Source organism: Ruditapes philippinarum, unplaced genomic scaffold, assembly GCF_026571515.1.
Source record: "Ruditapes philippinarum isolate M1 unplaced genomic scaffold, ASM2657151v2 ctg2475_1_1_1_1, whole genome shotgun sequence".
Lineage (NCBI taxonomy): Eukaryota > Metazoa > Mollusca > Bivalvia > Venerida > Veneridae > Ruditapes > Ruditapes philippinarum.
Genome location: NW_026866903.1, coordinates 186,279 through 206,624, shown reverse-complemented (window position 1 = coordinate 206,624; position 20,346 = coordinate 186,279). Strand labels below are relative to the sequence as shown.

Sequence of the window (20,346 nt, the reverse complement as noted above, 5' to 3'; positions counted from 1 at the left end):
AAGGGATAATCTGTAAGTCATATTGCGACCTATCTTTACTGGTGGAGGAATACCTCGAGTACCCTTCCGTGCATTAATTTAGCGGACAATAGAGTACAACAACCGACCATACGTAACTTACTTGGGTCAATCTACAGTGATGGATTGTTCACTGACCATGAAGATTTGTGAAATTTCAAATGAAAATCTTCACCGATGCAAAGTTGACTAAGTCATACCCACTTAAATGATGCTTCTGTTGTTCACATGTTTCGTTGTTACTTTCTCTAAATACATGGAAGTACATTGTAATGTAAATATTTCAATAATTATGTTTAAATATGTCTGATGAAACTTTAGAATAATAGTCCTTTAAATTGTCAAAGGCTTGAAGCACAGCTCTGTATATCTTAAGTCTTACCCAACAACTATCTTCAAAGAAGAAAGAGTAAAACATTCAGGGGAAATTTGACAGGCTCTGTTGCATTATAATACTGCATGTTAGTAATGTCACTTTCCATTGGATAATCGTTACACGGCTGCTGTCAATTTATGAAGAAATCTCACTTTTTTGCTTAAAAACATGCTAGCTGTATTATAAATTCGTTATAAATATTTCTGACAGGTTATATGGTCATATATAAACAGTTGTTTGCAATATAACCGTTTATGTAGGGCCATATAACCTGTCATATATCTTTATAACTAATAATATACATACTATTATATCCAAGTATAATATCTTTAAATTCAAACTGCTTTCAATTCCTGTGTAACATTTATATATGCGAGAAGCAATATTGTACCTAACTTGAACCATCAAATAAACGTACATTAATTTATTCCTGATTCTACGCTGCGTAATGACAACAAACACGTGACATATGCTGTAGAATTTATAATGAGTTAGTTAGTTTTCCTTTATTTACAACACTACAGTAAAATTTGTGATCCCCCTAATGTAAAGGGTGTCACAAAAATAAAATATACTGTTAGCTTATGAAACTGTGACACAAACATATACACAGTGTCACAAAAAAGTAAAACATACACTTAGCTCAATAGAATGTGACACACAATATTGTGTGTCCCACAAGTACATATTTTTTTCATACTTGAAAGCATTTTGTGACCATAAGGCCACTGAAAACAGAATATATAATGCAATGGCTTTAATTGTTTTAAAATAAAATGAATCAAGAGAGATGCACTTTAATTTCATAAAGACATCTTCAATGACAATCAAATCAATCACAGAGCAGCTGAAGAAAACATATTTGTTTAAAGCTCGGAAAATTGAATAGCAACACAGAGATTAATTATTAAATGGTTTAAAATATCAAGTACATTCCTTTAAAAGTGAACAAAAAAAATCTACGACAAAGTTCTACTCTTAATATACATCTAATTGTTATATGAAAAAAAGAAGAAAGAGTTTAAAAACCAATAGCACTTTGATTCAAAATACTCTTCATACACGAAGATACAAATAGTGGTTACCTTAACCAGATCTAAAAATAGCAACGCAAAACAACTCTTCATTATGAAGGTAAACTCAAACCTAGGGGAGATAACAAAATACACACACAAAAATCACAATTAATTTATAAGTGATAAAAACTAAGGAAAGATTTTTTTAAAAATGAAAAGAAATATTGCAGCAGATAACGCATCTTCCCAGGTCAAACTGTGATATCATATGTTATGAAATGTTAAAAAATAACACAGTTCACTAATCTTCACTCAAAAGCCTGTAAAACATCCTTATGTTTAGGTAATGTGACAGAATTGAATATGCAATGTTATCCTGTATTTGCAATGTACACTTACCCTTAAGTATGTGCCCTTGAAGATTTCACAAATTGTTTACATTTGTTCTAAATATAGAAGCAGATGAATGACAAGCAGAAAATGGATCTGTAATTAAAAACAATGGCAACATTTACATTCATATAGTGAGATCAGTGGCACCCAGTCTAACCTCTGTATAGAAACCACCCTGTCAGTAACATTCAGAGGTAAACAGTTTACTTACCACAAAATGTCATTAAAAAAAAACCTCTTATCTATTGAAACCAATCTTGTGAAAAAGCATAGTGGTATTTGTTTACAAGTGGTCTTTACAAAGAAAGAATTTGCACTAAGATTATCCATTGAAAGTCATATTGCGATAGACAGCTGGTCCCTATACAGAGGTAAAAATGCAAATCCTGCTGAAATTGGACATAAAAGCATGGTCTTTGAAGACAGGCAGTTTTTGTTCACAGTTGGTCTTATCTAAAAGGTTTCACTAAAATTAAGACACACAATGTGATATCTGTTTGACAAAACCAAAAAGACCAATGAAATGCTTAAGTCTTTCACCAAATTGGTTAAAATCCCTGTAATAGTAGGTTTATTCTCTATTTGAAAATGTTTTACTCCATTTATAGATGTTATTTATGTACACTTAAATATGAGGATAAAAAACAGCCACATTACAACATGTTCAAAGGAAAAAAAACCTCATCATATTCAACATCCCAAAATGACTTGAAATATTTTGGTATTTTCTAAAGAAAAAAAGCCGAAATGACCCCCCCCCCCCCCCCCATTTTGTTTTCTGTTTAGAAACAGGGAATTCTTTCCAAATTAAATGACTATTTAATCATTAATTGAAAGACCTAATATTTCTGAACAAAACTTATAAAAGATGACTTGCATTTTACATCCAATTTCATTCCAAGGTATGAGGTCCTCTTCAAAATCCTTAGAAAAATAGCACAAATATTATGACTGAAGTACAAAATTAAAATAACACCCCCCAGCCAATTCTTGATGATACTTTTTTCCATATTCCAATTTTACAAACTTTTACAACTGTATTTCCTTATAACATTCTGTGTATCCAACTAAAAGAAGAAAAAAACTACAAATCTACAAACTATCTAAACTCATGTCAACTTCTTTGGTATGATTCATTTCAAATATATAGACATGTATCCGAAAAACTATGTTTCTTAAAATATTATCTTTAAATGATTTTTGCATTTCATGTAGTGAATATAAAAAAAACCTCCAACAAATCTTAAAAGAATTAAATGAATTTGAATTTTTCTGAATTCTACATCAACTTCAAAATAGTGTCTCCGTCTTTTATGTCAACAATATTTCAATGCACACTTTCTTCATCAAAAATTCTTTAAAAAATTTAAAATATTTAGTGATCTACTACCTTTAACATTCTAAAAACAAGAAAAAATTTATTTCAAACATAATTATGCTCCTTAACAGAAACAATTTTCTAGAATGATTGAAACTGTTAAGCTATCTAATAATTTATAATTTCTAAAATCATGAAGAAAAATATTTCAAAGCACATTTTTTTTCCAGCCAAATCTTCATGAACTACTTAAATTGCTAAGCAATCTAAAAACATTTAATACTGTACTTCAGTCAGTTAAAAACACAAATAGACAAAATCATTTCTGTTGAAACATCATCAAGGCCTAATAATAGTATCTAGATAAAAATATTGTTGTTTAAAAAGATACAAACAGACAATTTATTCTATTTTTCATTTCATTTTTTTATAGGTAAAATAAAAATTATTGCACTTTTTAATGATGGCATATATTAAACCTGTTTCATATCATCTTAACCCATAACCTTCTGAATTTGTATAATGGATTTGCCCTGCTTTGAATTTGGAACAGTCCATTCAATATTTAAGGGATTTCAATATCAAAATACACAAAATGAGTTATCTGGTAAGACTGCACGGAAGTGCAGGCTGGCCCGGTTCTATACTGGCGACAAAGGCTTCTCATTTTTGTTTCCAGCAAAATTAAGGCCATAAACACAAAATTGAAGGCCAGTATGTGTAATTATCTCAGCAGCCTGAACTCATTTCTCAATTCTAGCATTTTTATATCGAAACCTCTAATCAAAAGCAATGGGAAGTTCAAGCCTGAAGGCAGGGCGGTTCATTATTGATATTAAGGGTAATTAAGACACAATTATTAACCATAAAACTGCTACAATAAATAACCCCTCCATAACCAGGTACCATAATCTCTTGATGGTCACCGTTAGCATAAATACTAAGGGGTTCAACTCATATACCCACGAGGAGAAGCCTTCCTTATTAATAAACAGGTTACGGTCAACAGGTTTTAAAAACTAAACCATCCAAAAAGAATATTACCTTTTCAATAATTCAATTTTAATATATCACAGTTAAACACATGTCAATCTTTACCATCTGCATATAGGCAGACGGTTATTTCTTTTTGATAAAATCAAAATCTTACACAAGATATTTTGGCAGCAAACAATTTTTAAAATCATAAAAAACTAAGGTATACATTTAGCAAAGTGATTAAAAAAAAGACAATGTATAAGTATAAACACATCAACAGAAATAATATGAATTTAGGCAAATGTGTCTTTGAAATTATTCATTCAACAATTGTAATGTTTTACATAACTGAATGGTTCATTCAAACTTCTTCACAGTTAAAAAATATAAAGACAAATAAATACATACAGAATTACTTTAAAAAATAATCTTATAATAAGAATCAGTAGGACAGCACAAATGATGGGACATTGCGTCACAAAACCAGATTTTCTGCAAATATAACATATCAAAATGAAATCAAAGGGCCATAATTCTCAAATAAAAAAAATTCCAACAATGTGCATTAGACAACTTGATGATAACAATGCTGTTAAAGTTTGATTGAAATCCTACATTGATGAAACAGGTAACAACCCAGACATGACCAATCTGAAAACCTGATTAAAAAAATTAAACGATCATGGTTATTAAATTTCAAAGACACATTTGCTGGTTTGAAATTGATGAAGTGGTAATTAAAATGAACAGAGTCCATACCTGACAAATCTTGATAAAAGAAACAAGTGTACACATAGAAATCTAAAACAGTATAAAAGCTTTCAGATTATTCTCACAGCATGTTAAGACCATTCACATGCATTATTACAACAAATGAATCTTTTCCAATTAAAATTAACTCTTATATTCTTCTATTAGCCCATCTCCACTTGATTCTTTCAATCTGACATAAAAGCCTATTCCAATAGCTTTGCCCATCCCTAAATCCTGAACAGACACAAAAGTCCAACCCACCTTATCCCCACCCACATCTGACATAAAAGAAAGCCCATCCCTTGCTCACCCCCTTTTTTCTACCTTCTTTATTGATCCCCCTTTTCATCCCCATCTACTAATCAGACAAACACCCTACCCCGCCTCAACCTTCTACATGTAATCTAAAATAAGCACAGTCCACTAAGTTTTTCTACCACTAGATTTCTATATGTCCACCTGCCTATCACAAACATGCATATCACAATGTCTTCAAATAGCTGAAACTTCTTCATTTTACAAACATATATTGCTTAATTAAAATCAAACACAAAACTGCAAAGGTAATTCTTCAACAAGGTGACCAACTGTACTTATCATGAAAAATAAATTTCTTAAAAAGATGTTACAATATTTTGAGTAGAACACAATTGTTAATTTTTAGGCATCCTCAAAACTTAATATTGTTAAAGGTAATTCAACCAGAGTTAACAAAAGCAATTAAAAACTAAGATTATCCGAAAAAATGGTATTTAATGATACATCTAAATGATACCTGAGCTTTTTCAAATAAACCTGATGTTTACAAAGCACATTACATCACACATTTGTAATTAACATCCTCAACACAAGTTATCATTCATGATTCTACTAAACTCAACCAAGGGAGTTAACTCTCCTTACAGTACAAGCTCTCCAAACAGGGGAGATCAATCAAGTCAGCTGCTCTGCATTGTTCATTAATAAAAGACAACTTCAACAATTACAAAATACAGTTAAATATCACAGTCTAATCTGTTGAAGGTACAAACTTATGATTCATTACAAAGAGAAGTTAAAAAAAATCTAGAAAATTTTCCCAATCTGAGAAACTTGGTCCGAATTAAGAATATCCATGGCCGATACCACGTGTAGATAAAATCGTCTCTTTGTATCCTCTAAAACACAATATATATCCATTCCTTCACACATTCCTCGCTCGAATCATCTCTGAGATCTTTAAAATAAAGGCGGCAACATTCCATTACCACTGTTTAAGGACTCCTTGATGACGCTTCAACATTGATGAAAATTTACAACGATGACAAAACTAAATGTTAAAACTCTATATCTACGTTTTCATGACGACGTAACTTGCACTGACGATGACGTGTCATTCGTGGAGTTAGCTACATTTGAAATGTTTCCCGTTGGTTGAGCTGGTGGAGTGGATGAATGTGAATTTGGCATAAAATGGTTTACGGATTCAAATCCGCCACCGTTTTGTACGTATGACGTTCCAAGTCCATATAAATGTCCACTATATTTGTTGTCATCAATATTATCCTCAAAAAACATCTGCAAAATAAGACAAAAACCAAAATTCATTACTGAAAATGTCAAAACAAGAGACATCTCTTAAGGTGATGTATGCACCCTAAAACTGCCTGTTTGCTAAAGTATAAAGGGAGAAGTATAATAATCTATTTTTAGCACAAGTGACCTATACCCAAGTTACTCCTTACTCCGTGAAAGGTAAGAGAATACTGAAAATGAAAACAATGATCAAATTGAATGAAGTGGCTAGGAAAAAAATGTAGGAAAGCATACAAAGTGGCAACTATATGCTTCCTGAATAAATAAACATATTTTTTTATTGAGATCACACTCTCACTTAACAAAAGCAACTCATAAATCCCTGTATTGATCTAAAGGTTTCAATTACACTTAAAAGTGCAACCCTTTCCCACTGAATATCTCATCCATTGTAAGGCCCCTATTTTATTTACAGAATGAGTTTCACATACTTCTTGTACGCCATGCCTGGCATTTTCCATATCATACATTACATTATGTGACAAAATTTCTAGGGCTGTAACAATAATCACAATACAGACTTAGACAATAAGGTTCTGACATATAGCCCCAAGATGGCTTGATCACAATTCACATCATTTTATACAAAATTCTAATATCTCTTCAATACACATATACAACCTTTAAAACTTTCACATGCATTCACTTTGTTCTCAATCACTTCTTTTTCATCTTAAATGAAACTTACATATCTGTTGTTAAAGGAATTCTGTCAGTCTTTCTTTACATACATTTTCATTTATAATTATAATACCTTTTAAACAACATAGTAATTTCTTTAAATGTCATATTTAAATAATTAGATAATGTAGGTTTGATTCATAAATCGTCAGGTCTGAATCAATGATAAGATTGAATCCCTCCAAGCTGGCAATACACAGCCTTAATATTTGTTGATAAAGATAAGTAGAGTGTCTTCAAAGTATCTCATGTATTGAAAAATAAAAGTACCAGTAAAACAAATATTGAAAAGAGAATGTTTCAGCATTCATTTATCTACCATTTAAATCTGTAAAATGTGTAAACTGTTTGGCAAATAACTTGTAATTAAATGGTTTCACATTGTATTTGCTTCATATGGTACATATCCTGACCAACCCTGTACCATTTGAAAAATTGTATCATGTAGTTGGCTGATCTTCATGTATCTACATTGTTGTAATGTTAAAATCGTACAGTAATTCCAGGTTGCAAAAAGATGCAAGTTTCATGCTCAGAGATCTATTTCAAGTACAAGTTTTGTTGTTGTTTTTTATTAGATTTTATGTCGCAACAACACAGTATAGGTCATATGTCTTTCCAGCTTTTACTGGTGGAGGAAGATCAAGATCATAAGTGCCCCTCTATAAATTATTTCAGGCACAGCCCTAGTAGAACCACCAACTATACAAAACAAGGATTATTACTGTTATGGGCAAATGCTTTATTTTGTTAACTTTAACTCAAATTATATTTCACATTGATACCTCAACTCAATGCAATCAATAGAACTAGGAAAAACAGTGGTGTTTAAATGAACAAGAGGGCCATGATGGCCCTGAAGTCGCTCACCTGTATATAGGCCCCCGGAGCGGGGCCAGTTTAAACCTCAGGGCTTTTATTTGAACAAACTTGGTAGACACCCATTAGAAGATATTTTATGCTTAACATCTAAGGTCTAGCTGGTCAAGTTTTTTCTTCACACATATAGTAAAAAACAATGACACACCTGGGGCAGGGCCAGTTTTGACCCCAGGGCTTTTACTTGAACAATCTTTGTAGACACTTACTAGAAAATGTTTCAGGCTTAATATCTAAACTCTAGCTATTCGGGTTTTTTCAAAGAATATTTTTAAGTTTTTGCTATACACATATAAGGAAAATCAATGTCCCCCGGGGCGGGGCCAATTTTGACCCCAGGGCTTTTATTTGAACAAACTTTGTAGACAATCACTAGAAGATGCTTCGTGCTTAATATCTAAACTCTAGCTATTTGAGTTTTTTCAAAAAAGATTTTTTAAGTTTTTGTTATACACATATCATGAAAATGAATGACCCCCCGGGGCAGGGCCAATTTTGACCCCATGGCTTTTATTTGAACAAACTTGGTAGACACTCACTAGAAGATGTTTCATGCTTAGTATCTAAACTTTAGCTATTTGGTTTTTTTCAAAAATTTTTTTTAAGTTTTTGCTATACACATATAAGGAAAATCAATGACCCCCGGGGGGGCCAATTTTGACCCAAGGCTCTTATTTGAACAAACTTGGTAGACATCCATTACAATATGTTTCATGCTAAATATCTTAGCTCTAGCTCTTTGAGTTCTTTAAAAGAAGATTTTTTAAGTTTTTACTATATGCATATAGGGAAAATCAATGACCCCCTGGGGCTGGGCCAATTTTGACCCCAGGGCTTTTATTTGAACAAACTTGGTAGACACCCATTAGAAGATGTTTCATGCTAAATATCTTAGCTCTAGCTCTTTGGGTTCTTTAAAAGAAGATTTTTTAAGTTTTTACTATATGCATATAGGGAAAATCAATGACCCCCTGGGGCGGGGCCAATTTTGACCCCAAGGCTTTTATTTGAACAAACTTGGTAGACACTCACTAGAAGATTTTTCATGCCAAATAGCTAAGCTCTAGCTCTTTGGGTTTTATAGAAGAAGATATTTAAAGTTATTTCTTTTGGTTGCCATGGCAACCAGATGGCAACCAGAGTTCTGCATGGAATTAAATTCTTTAACAATTTTCAAAGGTGACCACCAAAGAAATATTCCTGTGAAGTTTGGATGAAATTGGCTTAGTGGTTTATGAGGAGATGTCATTTAAAGTAAAAGTTTACGGACGACAGACGAAAAGCGATCACAAAAGCTCACCCTGTCACTTTGTGACAGGTGAGCTAAAAATTAATGAACCAAAACAGAATCGGTTCATACTTCTCTCATCTTAAAGAAAGCTGCTCCAGTTAGTAGACTGTCACTTCCAGCTTGATGCTGGGGTCCTATTCTTTCAATCTGAAATCATTATACATTTATATATATATATATATCAAATTTACATACATTAATACATTACTTATATAGTTTGTTTACATAGTTGTTTCATGTGTGTTTCTATCAACAAATTAAATTGTAGACACTTTTGTTCACAATGTATTAATTTCAGTAAGCCCCCCACTCCACCTGCTACCCGCCCCCAAAAAGTGAGAGGTGAAAGGAGCAAGAATTTTAACCTTTCATCTGGCTATACACTGGGTTCTTATAGAACTGATACAAATGGTACAATCCCAAAAAAATCTCTAAATACTACAAGTTGGAAATATTGCCTGCTATTTTGGAAAAAAAACAACATGACCTTCACATTATTTTGGTGGTTTTGCTTTTACAACTCCTGTAAGATCACTAATTTAAGACAACCCCAACATAATCTATAAGATAATTTCTAAAATACCATTAAAATCCCTATAAAATCATAAATATAAAATATTACAAGTGAAGATAATAACTATAGAAACCTACTTCTAGTTGCTCAGCAACTTCCTGGAGACCACCTTTCAAGTTCTTACAGCTCTTCATCAGGTACTTCACATCATAGATATTGTGGAAATATAGTTTTATCATGGCAAAGAACTCTTCCTCTTCCTCAGGTAGTGCACAATCAGTGAGCACCTTTAACAGGTAACCAAAATCATAGCCACTGAAAGAAACAAGTCATTTAATTTACAAATAATCAGCTGAGCATGAACACTTTTCTACTGGCAACATTAAAAGGAAATAACAACTTCATTACAGACTTCCCGAAATACGTCGGTCCGACGGACATGTCCGATAAATTTTGATCAGGTCCGACGATTTTTTATTTCGGATCGGTCCGAATGTCCGGCTTTTATCCAAGCCACATGTATACGAAATGGCGTCGCTAAAGCTGCCAAACCTGGGAAAAACGAAAATCTACGTCAGAGGAGCGCGCAGAACAGCAATAAAAGGATGAAAAGAATAGACCTGAGACAAAATTTAATGAAAAATGGAAGCAGGACCATGAATCGTTGGTGTATAACAGGGAGGAGATGAAAAATTCAAAATGCACTGTACGGTACGGAATGTGCCGATTTTTACGGCGAAAAAATTAAAAACAAAAAGTGTCTTAGAAATACAAACACAAGTTTTTCTTTGATTTTGATCAATTTTATTTGGTCTGACAGATTTCGTTTCGGTCCGACAGGTTTTCATGGTTTGTCAGACCGAATGTCTGACAGTTTTTTTTAACTTTCGGGAAGTCTGTCATTACTATATGCTGCAGACAGGATATATAATAGAGCCAATATTTAACAATGAAATTAAACAAAACACCAGCTGCTGACTTACATCTCTCTAATTATGACCCTAAATAAATACATTTATGAAGGGTTTTTAAGTGGTGCCCTAGAGGTTAATGTGTCTGCCTCTCAACCCAGGGATCATGGGTTTGAGCCCTACTTGGGTCATGAAAATTATTCTTCATACCACATTGGTACAGGTTGGTTTCAAGAAGCGGAAATGAAAGAAATTTATGTAAGTTGCAAGAACTTGTTTTGCCATCGAGCTTAAATGTTTAAAATAAATTACAATATGCAATACCTATGGAATGAGAGCCAAAAGACCTGATCAGACAATACAATCCCCGACGTCATCAAACATTCAGCAAATGTGAATATATCTATGCCTTCATCCTCATGTTTCTTGAATTGTATGCCAGAATTTGTTAGGAGATCTATGGACTCTTGAGCATACATGTCTTCTCTGTAATATAATTCATAATCCAATAATAAAACCGGTTTCATGATAAAACAAGAGCCATGTCAACATGGCCATCCCCTGCCGAATGTGTTTGCTCATTGAAAGAATGTATATGTAGTAGAGCAGAATAATTCCATTTTTAGAGGTCTTTTGGTAATGAAAACTGATGGCTGAAGTGATTACAGATTTGAAACCTATATGAATACTGATGGCTGAAAATAACAAAGGGCAATAACTGAAAAATAAAGCAGGGTACAGTAGGTTTTCATATTCTTGTGTGCTGCACCCCTCCTCAGTAAAATCTATCCACCTATGAAGTTTCAAGTTGTTACCTTAAATACTTTTTGAGAAAAGCTCCGGACAAAATAGTTTGAAAAAGAACAAAGGGCAATAACTCAAAATTTAATAGGGAAGAGTTATCATTCTTGCGCACAGCATTCCTCCTCAATAAGATCTATCCACCTATGACATTTCATGTTGACAACTCAAACACTTTTGAGCTATGCTCCACTCAGGTGAAAAATTAAGTATGAAAAATAACAAAGGGCAATAACTCAAAAATTATGAAAAGTAGAGTTATCATTCTTGTGCACTGCACACCTCCTGAGTGAGATCTATGCACCTATGAAGTTTCATGTTGATATCTCAATGGCTTTTTGAGTTATGCTCTGGAAAAAAATAAGTTTTGAAAAAAAGCATAGGGAAATAACTGAAAAAATATGCAGGATAGAGTAATCACTCTTGTGCACTGCACTCCTCCTCAATGAGATCCATCCACCTATGAAGTTTCAAGTTGATATCTCAAATACTTTTTGAGATATGCTCTGGACAAAAATGTCGGACGGAAGGACGGACGGAGACTATTTCTATATCCCCCGCCGCCTTTTCGGCGGAGGATAATAATTCATAACAACCTTGTTAAACTGACTTGATGCAATGATTAACAGATCTTGTTGGATATAAGTAATGTATTTCATTATCTTATTTACTTAAAACATGATTTTTAAGCCTCACAGAAATTTTCTATTCAACAAGGAGAAATAATTCAACTAAGATTCATGTTAATAGTTTTAGTCAATGAGCTTGTATTTGATCACAGAGCTTGCATGACGTTTAGGTAAATACCTTCAGTGGTGAACTAGATATGAAATTGCATCCACACCATCATTCAAATGTAAAACCAATATAAACACTTTTCTTAGAATAGTCTATCTAAAAATGAAACTCTAATCTCATTCTTAATCAAAGCGAATAGCTAGAAATTTCCTCATTTAGTGAACAACTATTCTTCAAGAAAACAGCATGCATATTTCTGGGGGTGCCAAGTCATAATACATGGGCATGTGAACAACATGAATAACCTTCAACTGAAAATTGTCCACTCAAAGTAAAAACTTTTGAAATAATTAACCGAATTCTGACAAGGTATTCAAGCCATAAATGAAAGATATCGTACCTTATCAAACCTGACAAAAATATTAAACTGTCTTCAATATCAGCCTGAAAATTATTATAAAATGCAAATAAATAAAATGCAACAGAATATGATAATTTAAAAATTCCTTACGTAAGATTAAATTTGAAGTTGAACTGCCAAGTTGATATAGGAGATGGCGTGTTTCCACTCTCATCCATAAATGTGAAGCCAATCTGTATTATTTTTAAAAGGTCAACATTACACCTGAGAAGCTGGTACTGATAATCTGCAGTGCTGCGAAACTCTCCAATAGGTCGTGCAACCACACCTGGGAACTCTGTATCCTGTAAATAATAATATGACTTCAGCATTTTGAAGGACAAGCAGCTGATGATATCATTTTATTTTTTTGTTAATAAATCATTTTTATCAGTAAAATTTTCAGAAACTTTGTTACAGTATATGAATTAATATTAGCTGTCGGTTGAGCCGTCATAGATTCATTGCAAAGCATATTGATGATACATCAATATCAGTCATACACTGATATATTAATATTTACTTCTAATTTCTTGTATATATTTCACTTTATTTCTTGTATATATTTCACTTTCAAACCTGTTAAAATGATTTTAGTAAAATATATGTTCTGTTCATACAAATATGTTGTGTCCTGTTTATAAATGTCCTTTACATGATTTTTTCCTAACCATTTCTTGTCATCACTGGGTGAATTTTCATAATTCATAGACATTAAAATAATTAATCAAAATAATTGATTTTTTTTCAATTGTGTATCGCTTATTGATCAACAGAAAAATATCAATGCTACATCGATGTTGTCTCTATTGATGACAGTTCTAGCTGTTGGTACAGCATAGTGCTTGATAGTAAACGAGAGCATAGATAATGAAGAATTATCTAAGTTAAAAAAGAGACCCATAATTCTGTCAAAGTCTATGTGAGAGTTATGGGCTTTGGATAGCGACTTCCTATCTTCACAAATAACTGTGAGAAGTTTCAATTAATTCATTTCAGTAGTTTGGGAGATACCAATTTGCAAGCAAAATCTTAACCAAAGTGTGACGGCTATGCCAACACCTGGCTAAGTACAATAGCTTTCTCTATTTTTCAAAAAGTCGTGATAAAAAACAGATATAAAAGACAATATTTTGAGAGAAAATTTGTCTGACACGTTTGTTAAAATAAACATTAACTATATCTACCATTGCAACATATTTATATCGTTGAATAATTTGTCTGATTTTCCGGAACTCTTCTTCAAGATTGGTCATCCACACATCCTTAATGCCATACTCTGCCTGTGCTACTGAAGGCATATCTCTAACATGTCCTGTCTACTTCTCGCTGAATAATTTATCTCCACCGTATTTAATGATTCCTAAAAATGATAATAACAGGCATTATAAAAGTTTGGTTGAAATCACCAAAAAAATCGAAAGACCCGTTGAAATCTTGTTGAATATGACAGTTTGTCGACACTATGACTATAAGTAATTTGTAACACTACGGTGATTGAAAATAAATAATAATCCTACAACACTTGAAATTGCCCCCACCACACAAATTCTGAAGCGCGCTTGAAAATTAAAATTACCTATTAAAATCACCCTTATTAATCAAATTTGGGTAAAAAAAAATAATACCATTTGATTAACAAATCAATTTTGAATAAATTCATGTTTTGTTTTTAAATATAACTTCAATGACATTGTGTACTCAACTATTTGTTAGGGAAATATGTAGAGAATCAGAATGTTTACCAATATGGAGTCTGCTTTCAAATGAAATCTCGCAGGACTTCAAGTTTTGGGAATTCTAGCATTAATTTTTAGTAACAGACCATACACTTTTTTTAGTAAGTGTACGACTTTAAATAAAAACTAGAACTATCACTAAATGTGATTAATACCCCCACAAGTCTGCTTCGGAAATGAGGATGTTACTAGTAACAGAATACCTTGTAAAAGAATTGAAACATAGAGTTATGGTTGTGGGCAATTAAAGATAATTGTGGTTCATGTATGTTGCATTTCCTTTCAATGTGGTTGGCCATTGATGAAGTTTAATTGAATTACTCTGTAATAAGTCCAGAAAGACAAAGAAAAAGAACAAAGGGCAATAACTCTATAAATACTTAAGATAGAGTCATAGTTCTTGTGCACTGCACTTCCTCTTATTGTGGCTTGACCATTGTATGAAGTTGTTTTGAATTCCCAACCTGTACGTTTTAAGTTATGCTCCGGACAAGGAAAAGTATCAAAGGGCAGTAACTCTGTATTTTTGTCAAAATGGATTTATGGCTCTTGTGCACTGCACTTCCTTTGAATGTCCTTGACAACTGTATGAAGTTGTACTGAATTCCAAACAGTAGTTTTAAAAAATTATGCTCTGGACAAGGAAAAGTAACAAAGGGCAATAACTCTAAAAACTAGTCAAGAATGGAGTTATGGTTCTTGTGCACTGCACTTCCCTTATTGTGCTTGACCATTGTATGAAGTTGTTTTGAATTCCAACCAGTAGTTTTCCAAGTCATGCTCTGGACAAGGAAAAGTAACAAAGGGCAGTAACTCTGTAATTAGTCAAGATGGAGTTATGGTTCTTATGCACTGCACTTCCTCTCAATGTGCTTGACCATTGTATGAAGTTATAAAATGAATTCCAACAATAAGTCTTCAAGTTATGGTCCAGACAAAAGAAAGCAAAGGAAAAGTAACAAAGGGCAATAACTCTGTACTTAGTCAAGATGGAGTTATGGTTCTTGTGCACCTGCACTTCCCCTTATTGTGCTTGACCATTCTATGAAGTTGTTTTGAATTCCAACCAGTAGTTTTAAAAGTCATGCTCTGGACAAGGAAAAGAACAAAGGGCAGTAACTCTTGTAATAAGTCAAAATGGAGTTATGGTTCTTGTGCACTGCACTTCCTCTCAATATGCTGGACATTGTATGAAGTTATAATGAATTCCAACAATTTGTCTTCAAGTTATGGTCCGGACAAAAGAAAGGCAATGGAAAAGTAATAAAGGGCAATAACTCTGTAATTACTTTAGATAGAGTTAATGGTTCTTATGCACTGCACTTCCTCTCAATGTGCTTAACCATTGTATGTGTTATATTGAATTCCAACCATTAGTCTTTCAAGTTATGCTTCGGACAAAAAAAAGAAGGCATTTGAAAAGCAACAAAGGGCAATAACTCTGTAATTACTTTAGAATAGAGTTATGGTTCTTGTGCCCTGCACTTTCCCTTATTGTGTTTGACAATTGTATGAAGTTGTTTTGAATTCCAAGCAGTAGTTTTCAAGTTATGCCACGGACAAGGAAAAGTAACAAAGGGCAATAACTCTGTAATTAGTCAAGATAGAGTTATGTTTCTTATGCACTGCACTTCCTCTCAATGTGCTTGACCATTGTATGTAGTTATATTGAATTCCAACCATTAGTTTTCAAAGTTATGCTCCGGACAAGGAAAATGCAACAGTCAAAAAAAAAAGCAATGGAAAAGCAACAAAGGGCAATAACTCTGTAATTACTTTAGATAGAGTTATGGTTCTTGTGCACTGCACTTCCCCTTATTGTGTTTGACAATTGTATGAAGTTGTTTTGAATTCCAACCAGTAGTTTTCAAGTTATGCCCCGGACAAGGAAAAGTAACAAAGGGCAATAACTCTGTAATTAGTCAAGATAGAGTTATGATTCTTGTGCACTGCACTTCCTCTCAATGTGCTTGACCATTGTATGTAGTTATATTGAATTCCAACCATTAGTTTTAAAGTTATGCTCCGGACAAGGAAAATGCAACGGACGTCTGGACCGACCGACCGACCGCCCGCCCGACCGACCGACCGCAGGGTGACTCCTATATACCCCCCCAAACTTCGTTTTTGGGGGTATAACAAACAAATAATTCATGAATCATCACTCAAAACAATATAAATCCAACATCTTTTAGGTACAATGTCTGTTATTGAATAAATACACCATCATTTATAATTGCAAAGCCATGTTTTCAATTAAAAATAGCATTTGGGACACGGGTCACCAAATGTCATGCAAAGGTATCCGAACCTAAATTCTCGCTAGTCACGTGATAATTAGGGCAGCAATGGTGGCGAATATGGGATTGGCTTCAGTGAACAGGCCTAGCAGTACTATAAAACCTGTTTGCTGAAGTCTCTTTAGCTAATAACTGTGATGCATGAATTCTTGAACTAATGTGTATTTTATATTTTCTATGCATATTTTGCGCTGCTACGCATCCTATCTGGAACTCTTCCCTGGTTTAATCTGTGTCTTTTTATAAGAACACTCAAGATAATCTAATCAGTTTACCAATCAAGCTAAAAGAACATAGGTCATGTCCCACATACTGTAACTGATTAACCCGTTTTTGGTGGCATATTAAAAGTGGTAGCAGGCTGTGACGTCTAGGGGTGAAACACTGTCACATACTAAGTTTTCTAGGTTGGAGAGCTGGTCAGGCTGAACATTTGAAGTCATTTTGCCAACATTTTTTTCAAGAAGATTTTGCAAAAAGATATCATGCAGGGCTCGACACTAACGATGGTCCGTTAGCCCGAGGCTACCAATTATCCCCAAGGACTACCTGGGTTTCCAAGCTGGGTATCCCGTCGGGCTACTCAAAATTTCAGTGACATGATGTCTCTAAATTCACTAAAAATAATTAATAAAATAATATTTTTAGGCTATGATCCAAAACAAAAGATAAATTCATCTTACTAGTAAATAATTAGCCGTTGGGTCACTAATGATTGTAAACATTAAGCGCACGACGTGCCTTCAGGCACTGAGGTATAATTGCGCCATCCATTAATCTCTCGACATCCCTTAATAAATCAATATCATTATAAAACAAACCAATTTTATCTATCCAAGCATGTCTCAGTATAATTGTCAATCAGTGTCAGTCACAGCAGACGCATAATAGATTCTATTTAATCTCTATAAACTTGCGAAAAGTGAAACCGGAAGTCCAACTTAATTGCCGATTTTTCCAGCCTACTTCAGTAGAATTCTTTGTCTATTAAACATTTCAATGAAAATATTTGCTCATATTGGAACCTATTCAAGGGTTTAAACTTAAAAGAATATGATTTGTTGATTGATGTAAATCACACTGACATTGATAACCAAAATAAACGTTAAATAGATCTGATTTCGGATGTAATTTATTCGGACATGAGATTATTGATTGGGAAAAAATCTCTTTATAAAAAAGAGAAGAAAAATGTTTAAATCTCTTTAAAAAAAGAGAAAAGAGATATTCTAAAGTATTTGTAATTGTCTTTGCCATAACTTCACAATGTTGTAAGCACTTCTTAATCATGTACAAGCAAATGTAAGCAATAATCATAATGCCAATACATGTATATGAAGAAAAAAATTGTTAACAAATACTAATACCCTACGCATAAAAAACTATGGCAATATTTTGTAGTTTGTAGAAGTTTGTAGAATAAATCGATTAGAGTAAAGACAAACATATTTTGTTCTTGTCCATGCTTTTTACTTTTGTTTTGAATTTAAAAACACATCTAAAAGGTCATACATTATCTATACATGAAAGTAGATTTGTAAGCTCTATTGAAATATTTTTTTAATACAAAAGCCAGGTATTACATAAATTTAAAACTGACAGATACTTATTTAGCTCATATTGCCAATATATTCTCCCCTTCCCTATAAGCTGTCAATAATATAAGCTGAGCTGATTGCCTAGCAATTTTATTTGCAACACACCTTAGTAATTCCTGGCTAAAACCCTGTACCTGTAGGTAATGTCTGGCCTTTCAAAACCTAATGACTTTTGTGTGTCACACTGCCATATTTTATAACAAAAATATGTAAAAAAAAATTGTTGATGATGACTTTGAAGAGCTCAGAGGCTAGCCGGAACCTACATCTCATGCAGAATTAAGCTTACAAACTTTTACTAGATCTTATATTATTTATCTATTGGTGATTTTTTCCAATAAATTTGGAGAGATCTCATGCTATTGTTTTCTTATCTTCAGATACATACACTCAAAATGCATTTAAATAGAATAAAAAACATTTTTTTTATGTCTTACAATGAGGACTACCTAGATTTGCCAAGGACTACCTGATCCTCAAAGTAGGTAGTCCTTCTGACTACCCCTAAAAAAAGTTAGTGTCAAGCCCTGTCATGTAAAAATTTCAAAATGAAAGATTAATACCATTTGAAAAATCGAATTGAACAGAAAAAAACTGTATTATTTAAATATCAGCCCATTTCATTGAATATGACTGAAAACTAACATATTTTATTATTCCCAATATAGACGCGAAAATATGTGACAAGGAAATTAGGTCAATGACTTTTTGCGCCTCTAATCAGTAACTAAGCACTTCAATAATCATAAACGAAACCGTGAACAAAATATGATAAAATAAAACTGTATACTTTGAAAATGTTGATGAATTATGACTGGTCAGTGCCAAAATTACTCGTTAACTACATTTCTTTGTATGCACCTGCTGCAAAATTTCGGGAAGTTGCGTACATCACCGGAAATTAAAGATGTGCACATCTTTTGATGACGTTTTGAGGTTTCCGGTCAAAAAACCAGGAAGTGAAATTACTCACCAACTTACCTTTTAGTAATTTTACTTCAAAACAAAGTAAAGAAGATGCCTTGGTTTGGCCAAGGAGCGAAGAAAAGCAAATTGCCTGGCTCAACAGAGCTTCAAATGCAACGGACTAAGCAAATTGAGTCTTTGAGAAGAGGAAACTTGAAGTATAACTAAAGAATCTTTATTATTCATTCATTTTAAAGACTTTTTAGGGTAGCTTATTTGTATTGTCACACTAAAGAAATCTTCTACTAACAAGGGTAGACAATATGTTAGGGATAGGAGAGCTCATAGCCACATTATGGTATTCTGATGGTCATCTAACCAGGGAGCAAGTTAGCCCTATTGGCCTATAAATTTGTTGCCACTTTGAGATATTTTTGCTTCAGGCTTGAAAGACATGAACTATAACAAGCCTGTAATGTCTGATATATTGGATTAGGAGTGAGTCCCTGTCAGACTGAAATTTTTCTGTGACTGTATTATCATATTAATAACAATTTACATAATATGAAATTAGGTGGTACCTATGGCGCGGAAAGCTCTTATGTATTATGATTTTAGCATAACATGTTTAGTGTACATGTAAACCAGATCTTTCTTGCAGGTATTTTGTACAATAAACAAAACAAATAAATAGGTGGTGTTCAACTTATCATCGGAACGTAAAGGGGGACCACTGCGCATGCGTCGGCGTTTGGAAAATCCCGTCCAACATTTTTGTTAATCTCTAATCACAGTTGTTGATTTAACGTTATTTATAATGTGCTAATTTATCAAAAAGGATATGTTAAAGTAATTTTTATGCCACCGCAGCATCTGCGATGCGGTGGCATATAGCGATTCACCTGTGTGTGTGTTTGTTTGTGTGTGTGTGTGTTATATAGATTATATAGTGAACTTAAAAAATCTTCTTGTGAAAAACCACTAGTCCAATTTCAACCAAACTTGGCAGGATTGATCCTTGGGTGAAGGCCTTCCAAAGTTGTTCAAAGAATTTCATTCCATGCAGAATTCTGGTTGCCATGACAACCAAAAGGAATTATAAGAATAAATTTAAAAAATCTTCTTGTAAAGACCCAAAAGGCCTAGAGCTTAGATATTTTG

The 20,346-nt window shown here is 33.2% G+C and overlaps 1 protein-coding gene across 1 annotated transcript; it reads right to left on the bottom strand.

Annotated features, from left to right (window-relative positions):
* Nucleotides 1-862: 862 nt before the first annotated feature.
* LOC132734154 (CCR4-NOT transcription complex subunit 7-like) lies at nucleotides 863-19,202 on the bottom strand. Its single transcript, XM_060720867.1, has 7 exons — nucleotides 19,070-19,202; nucleotides 13,830-14,005; nucleotides 12,754-12,947; nucleotides 11,028-11,189; nucleotides 9,930-10,107; nucleotides 9,348-9,425; nucleotides 863-6,409 (listed from the first exon to the last, which is right to left on the bottom strand). The coding sequence occupies exons 2-7, from the start codon at nucleotides 13,941-13,943 to the stop codon at nucleotides 6,191-6,193; spliced, it is 945 nt and encodes a 314-aa protein (XP_060576850.1). The 5' UTR covers nucleotides 13,944-14,005; nucleotides 19,070-19,202; the 3' UTR covers nucleotides 863-6,190.
* Between the last annotated feature and the right edge of the window lie 1,144 nt (nucleotides 19,203-20,346).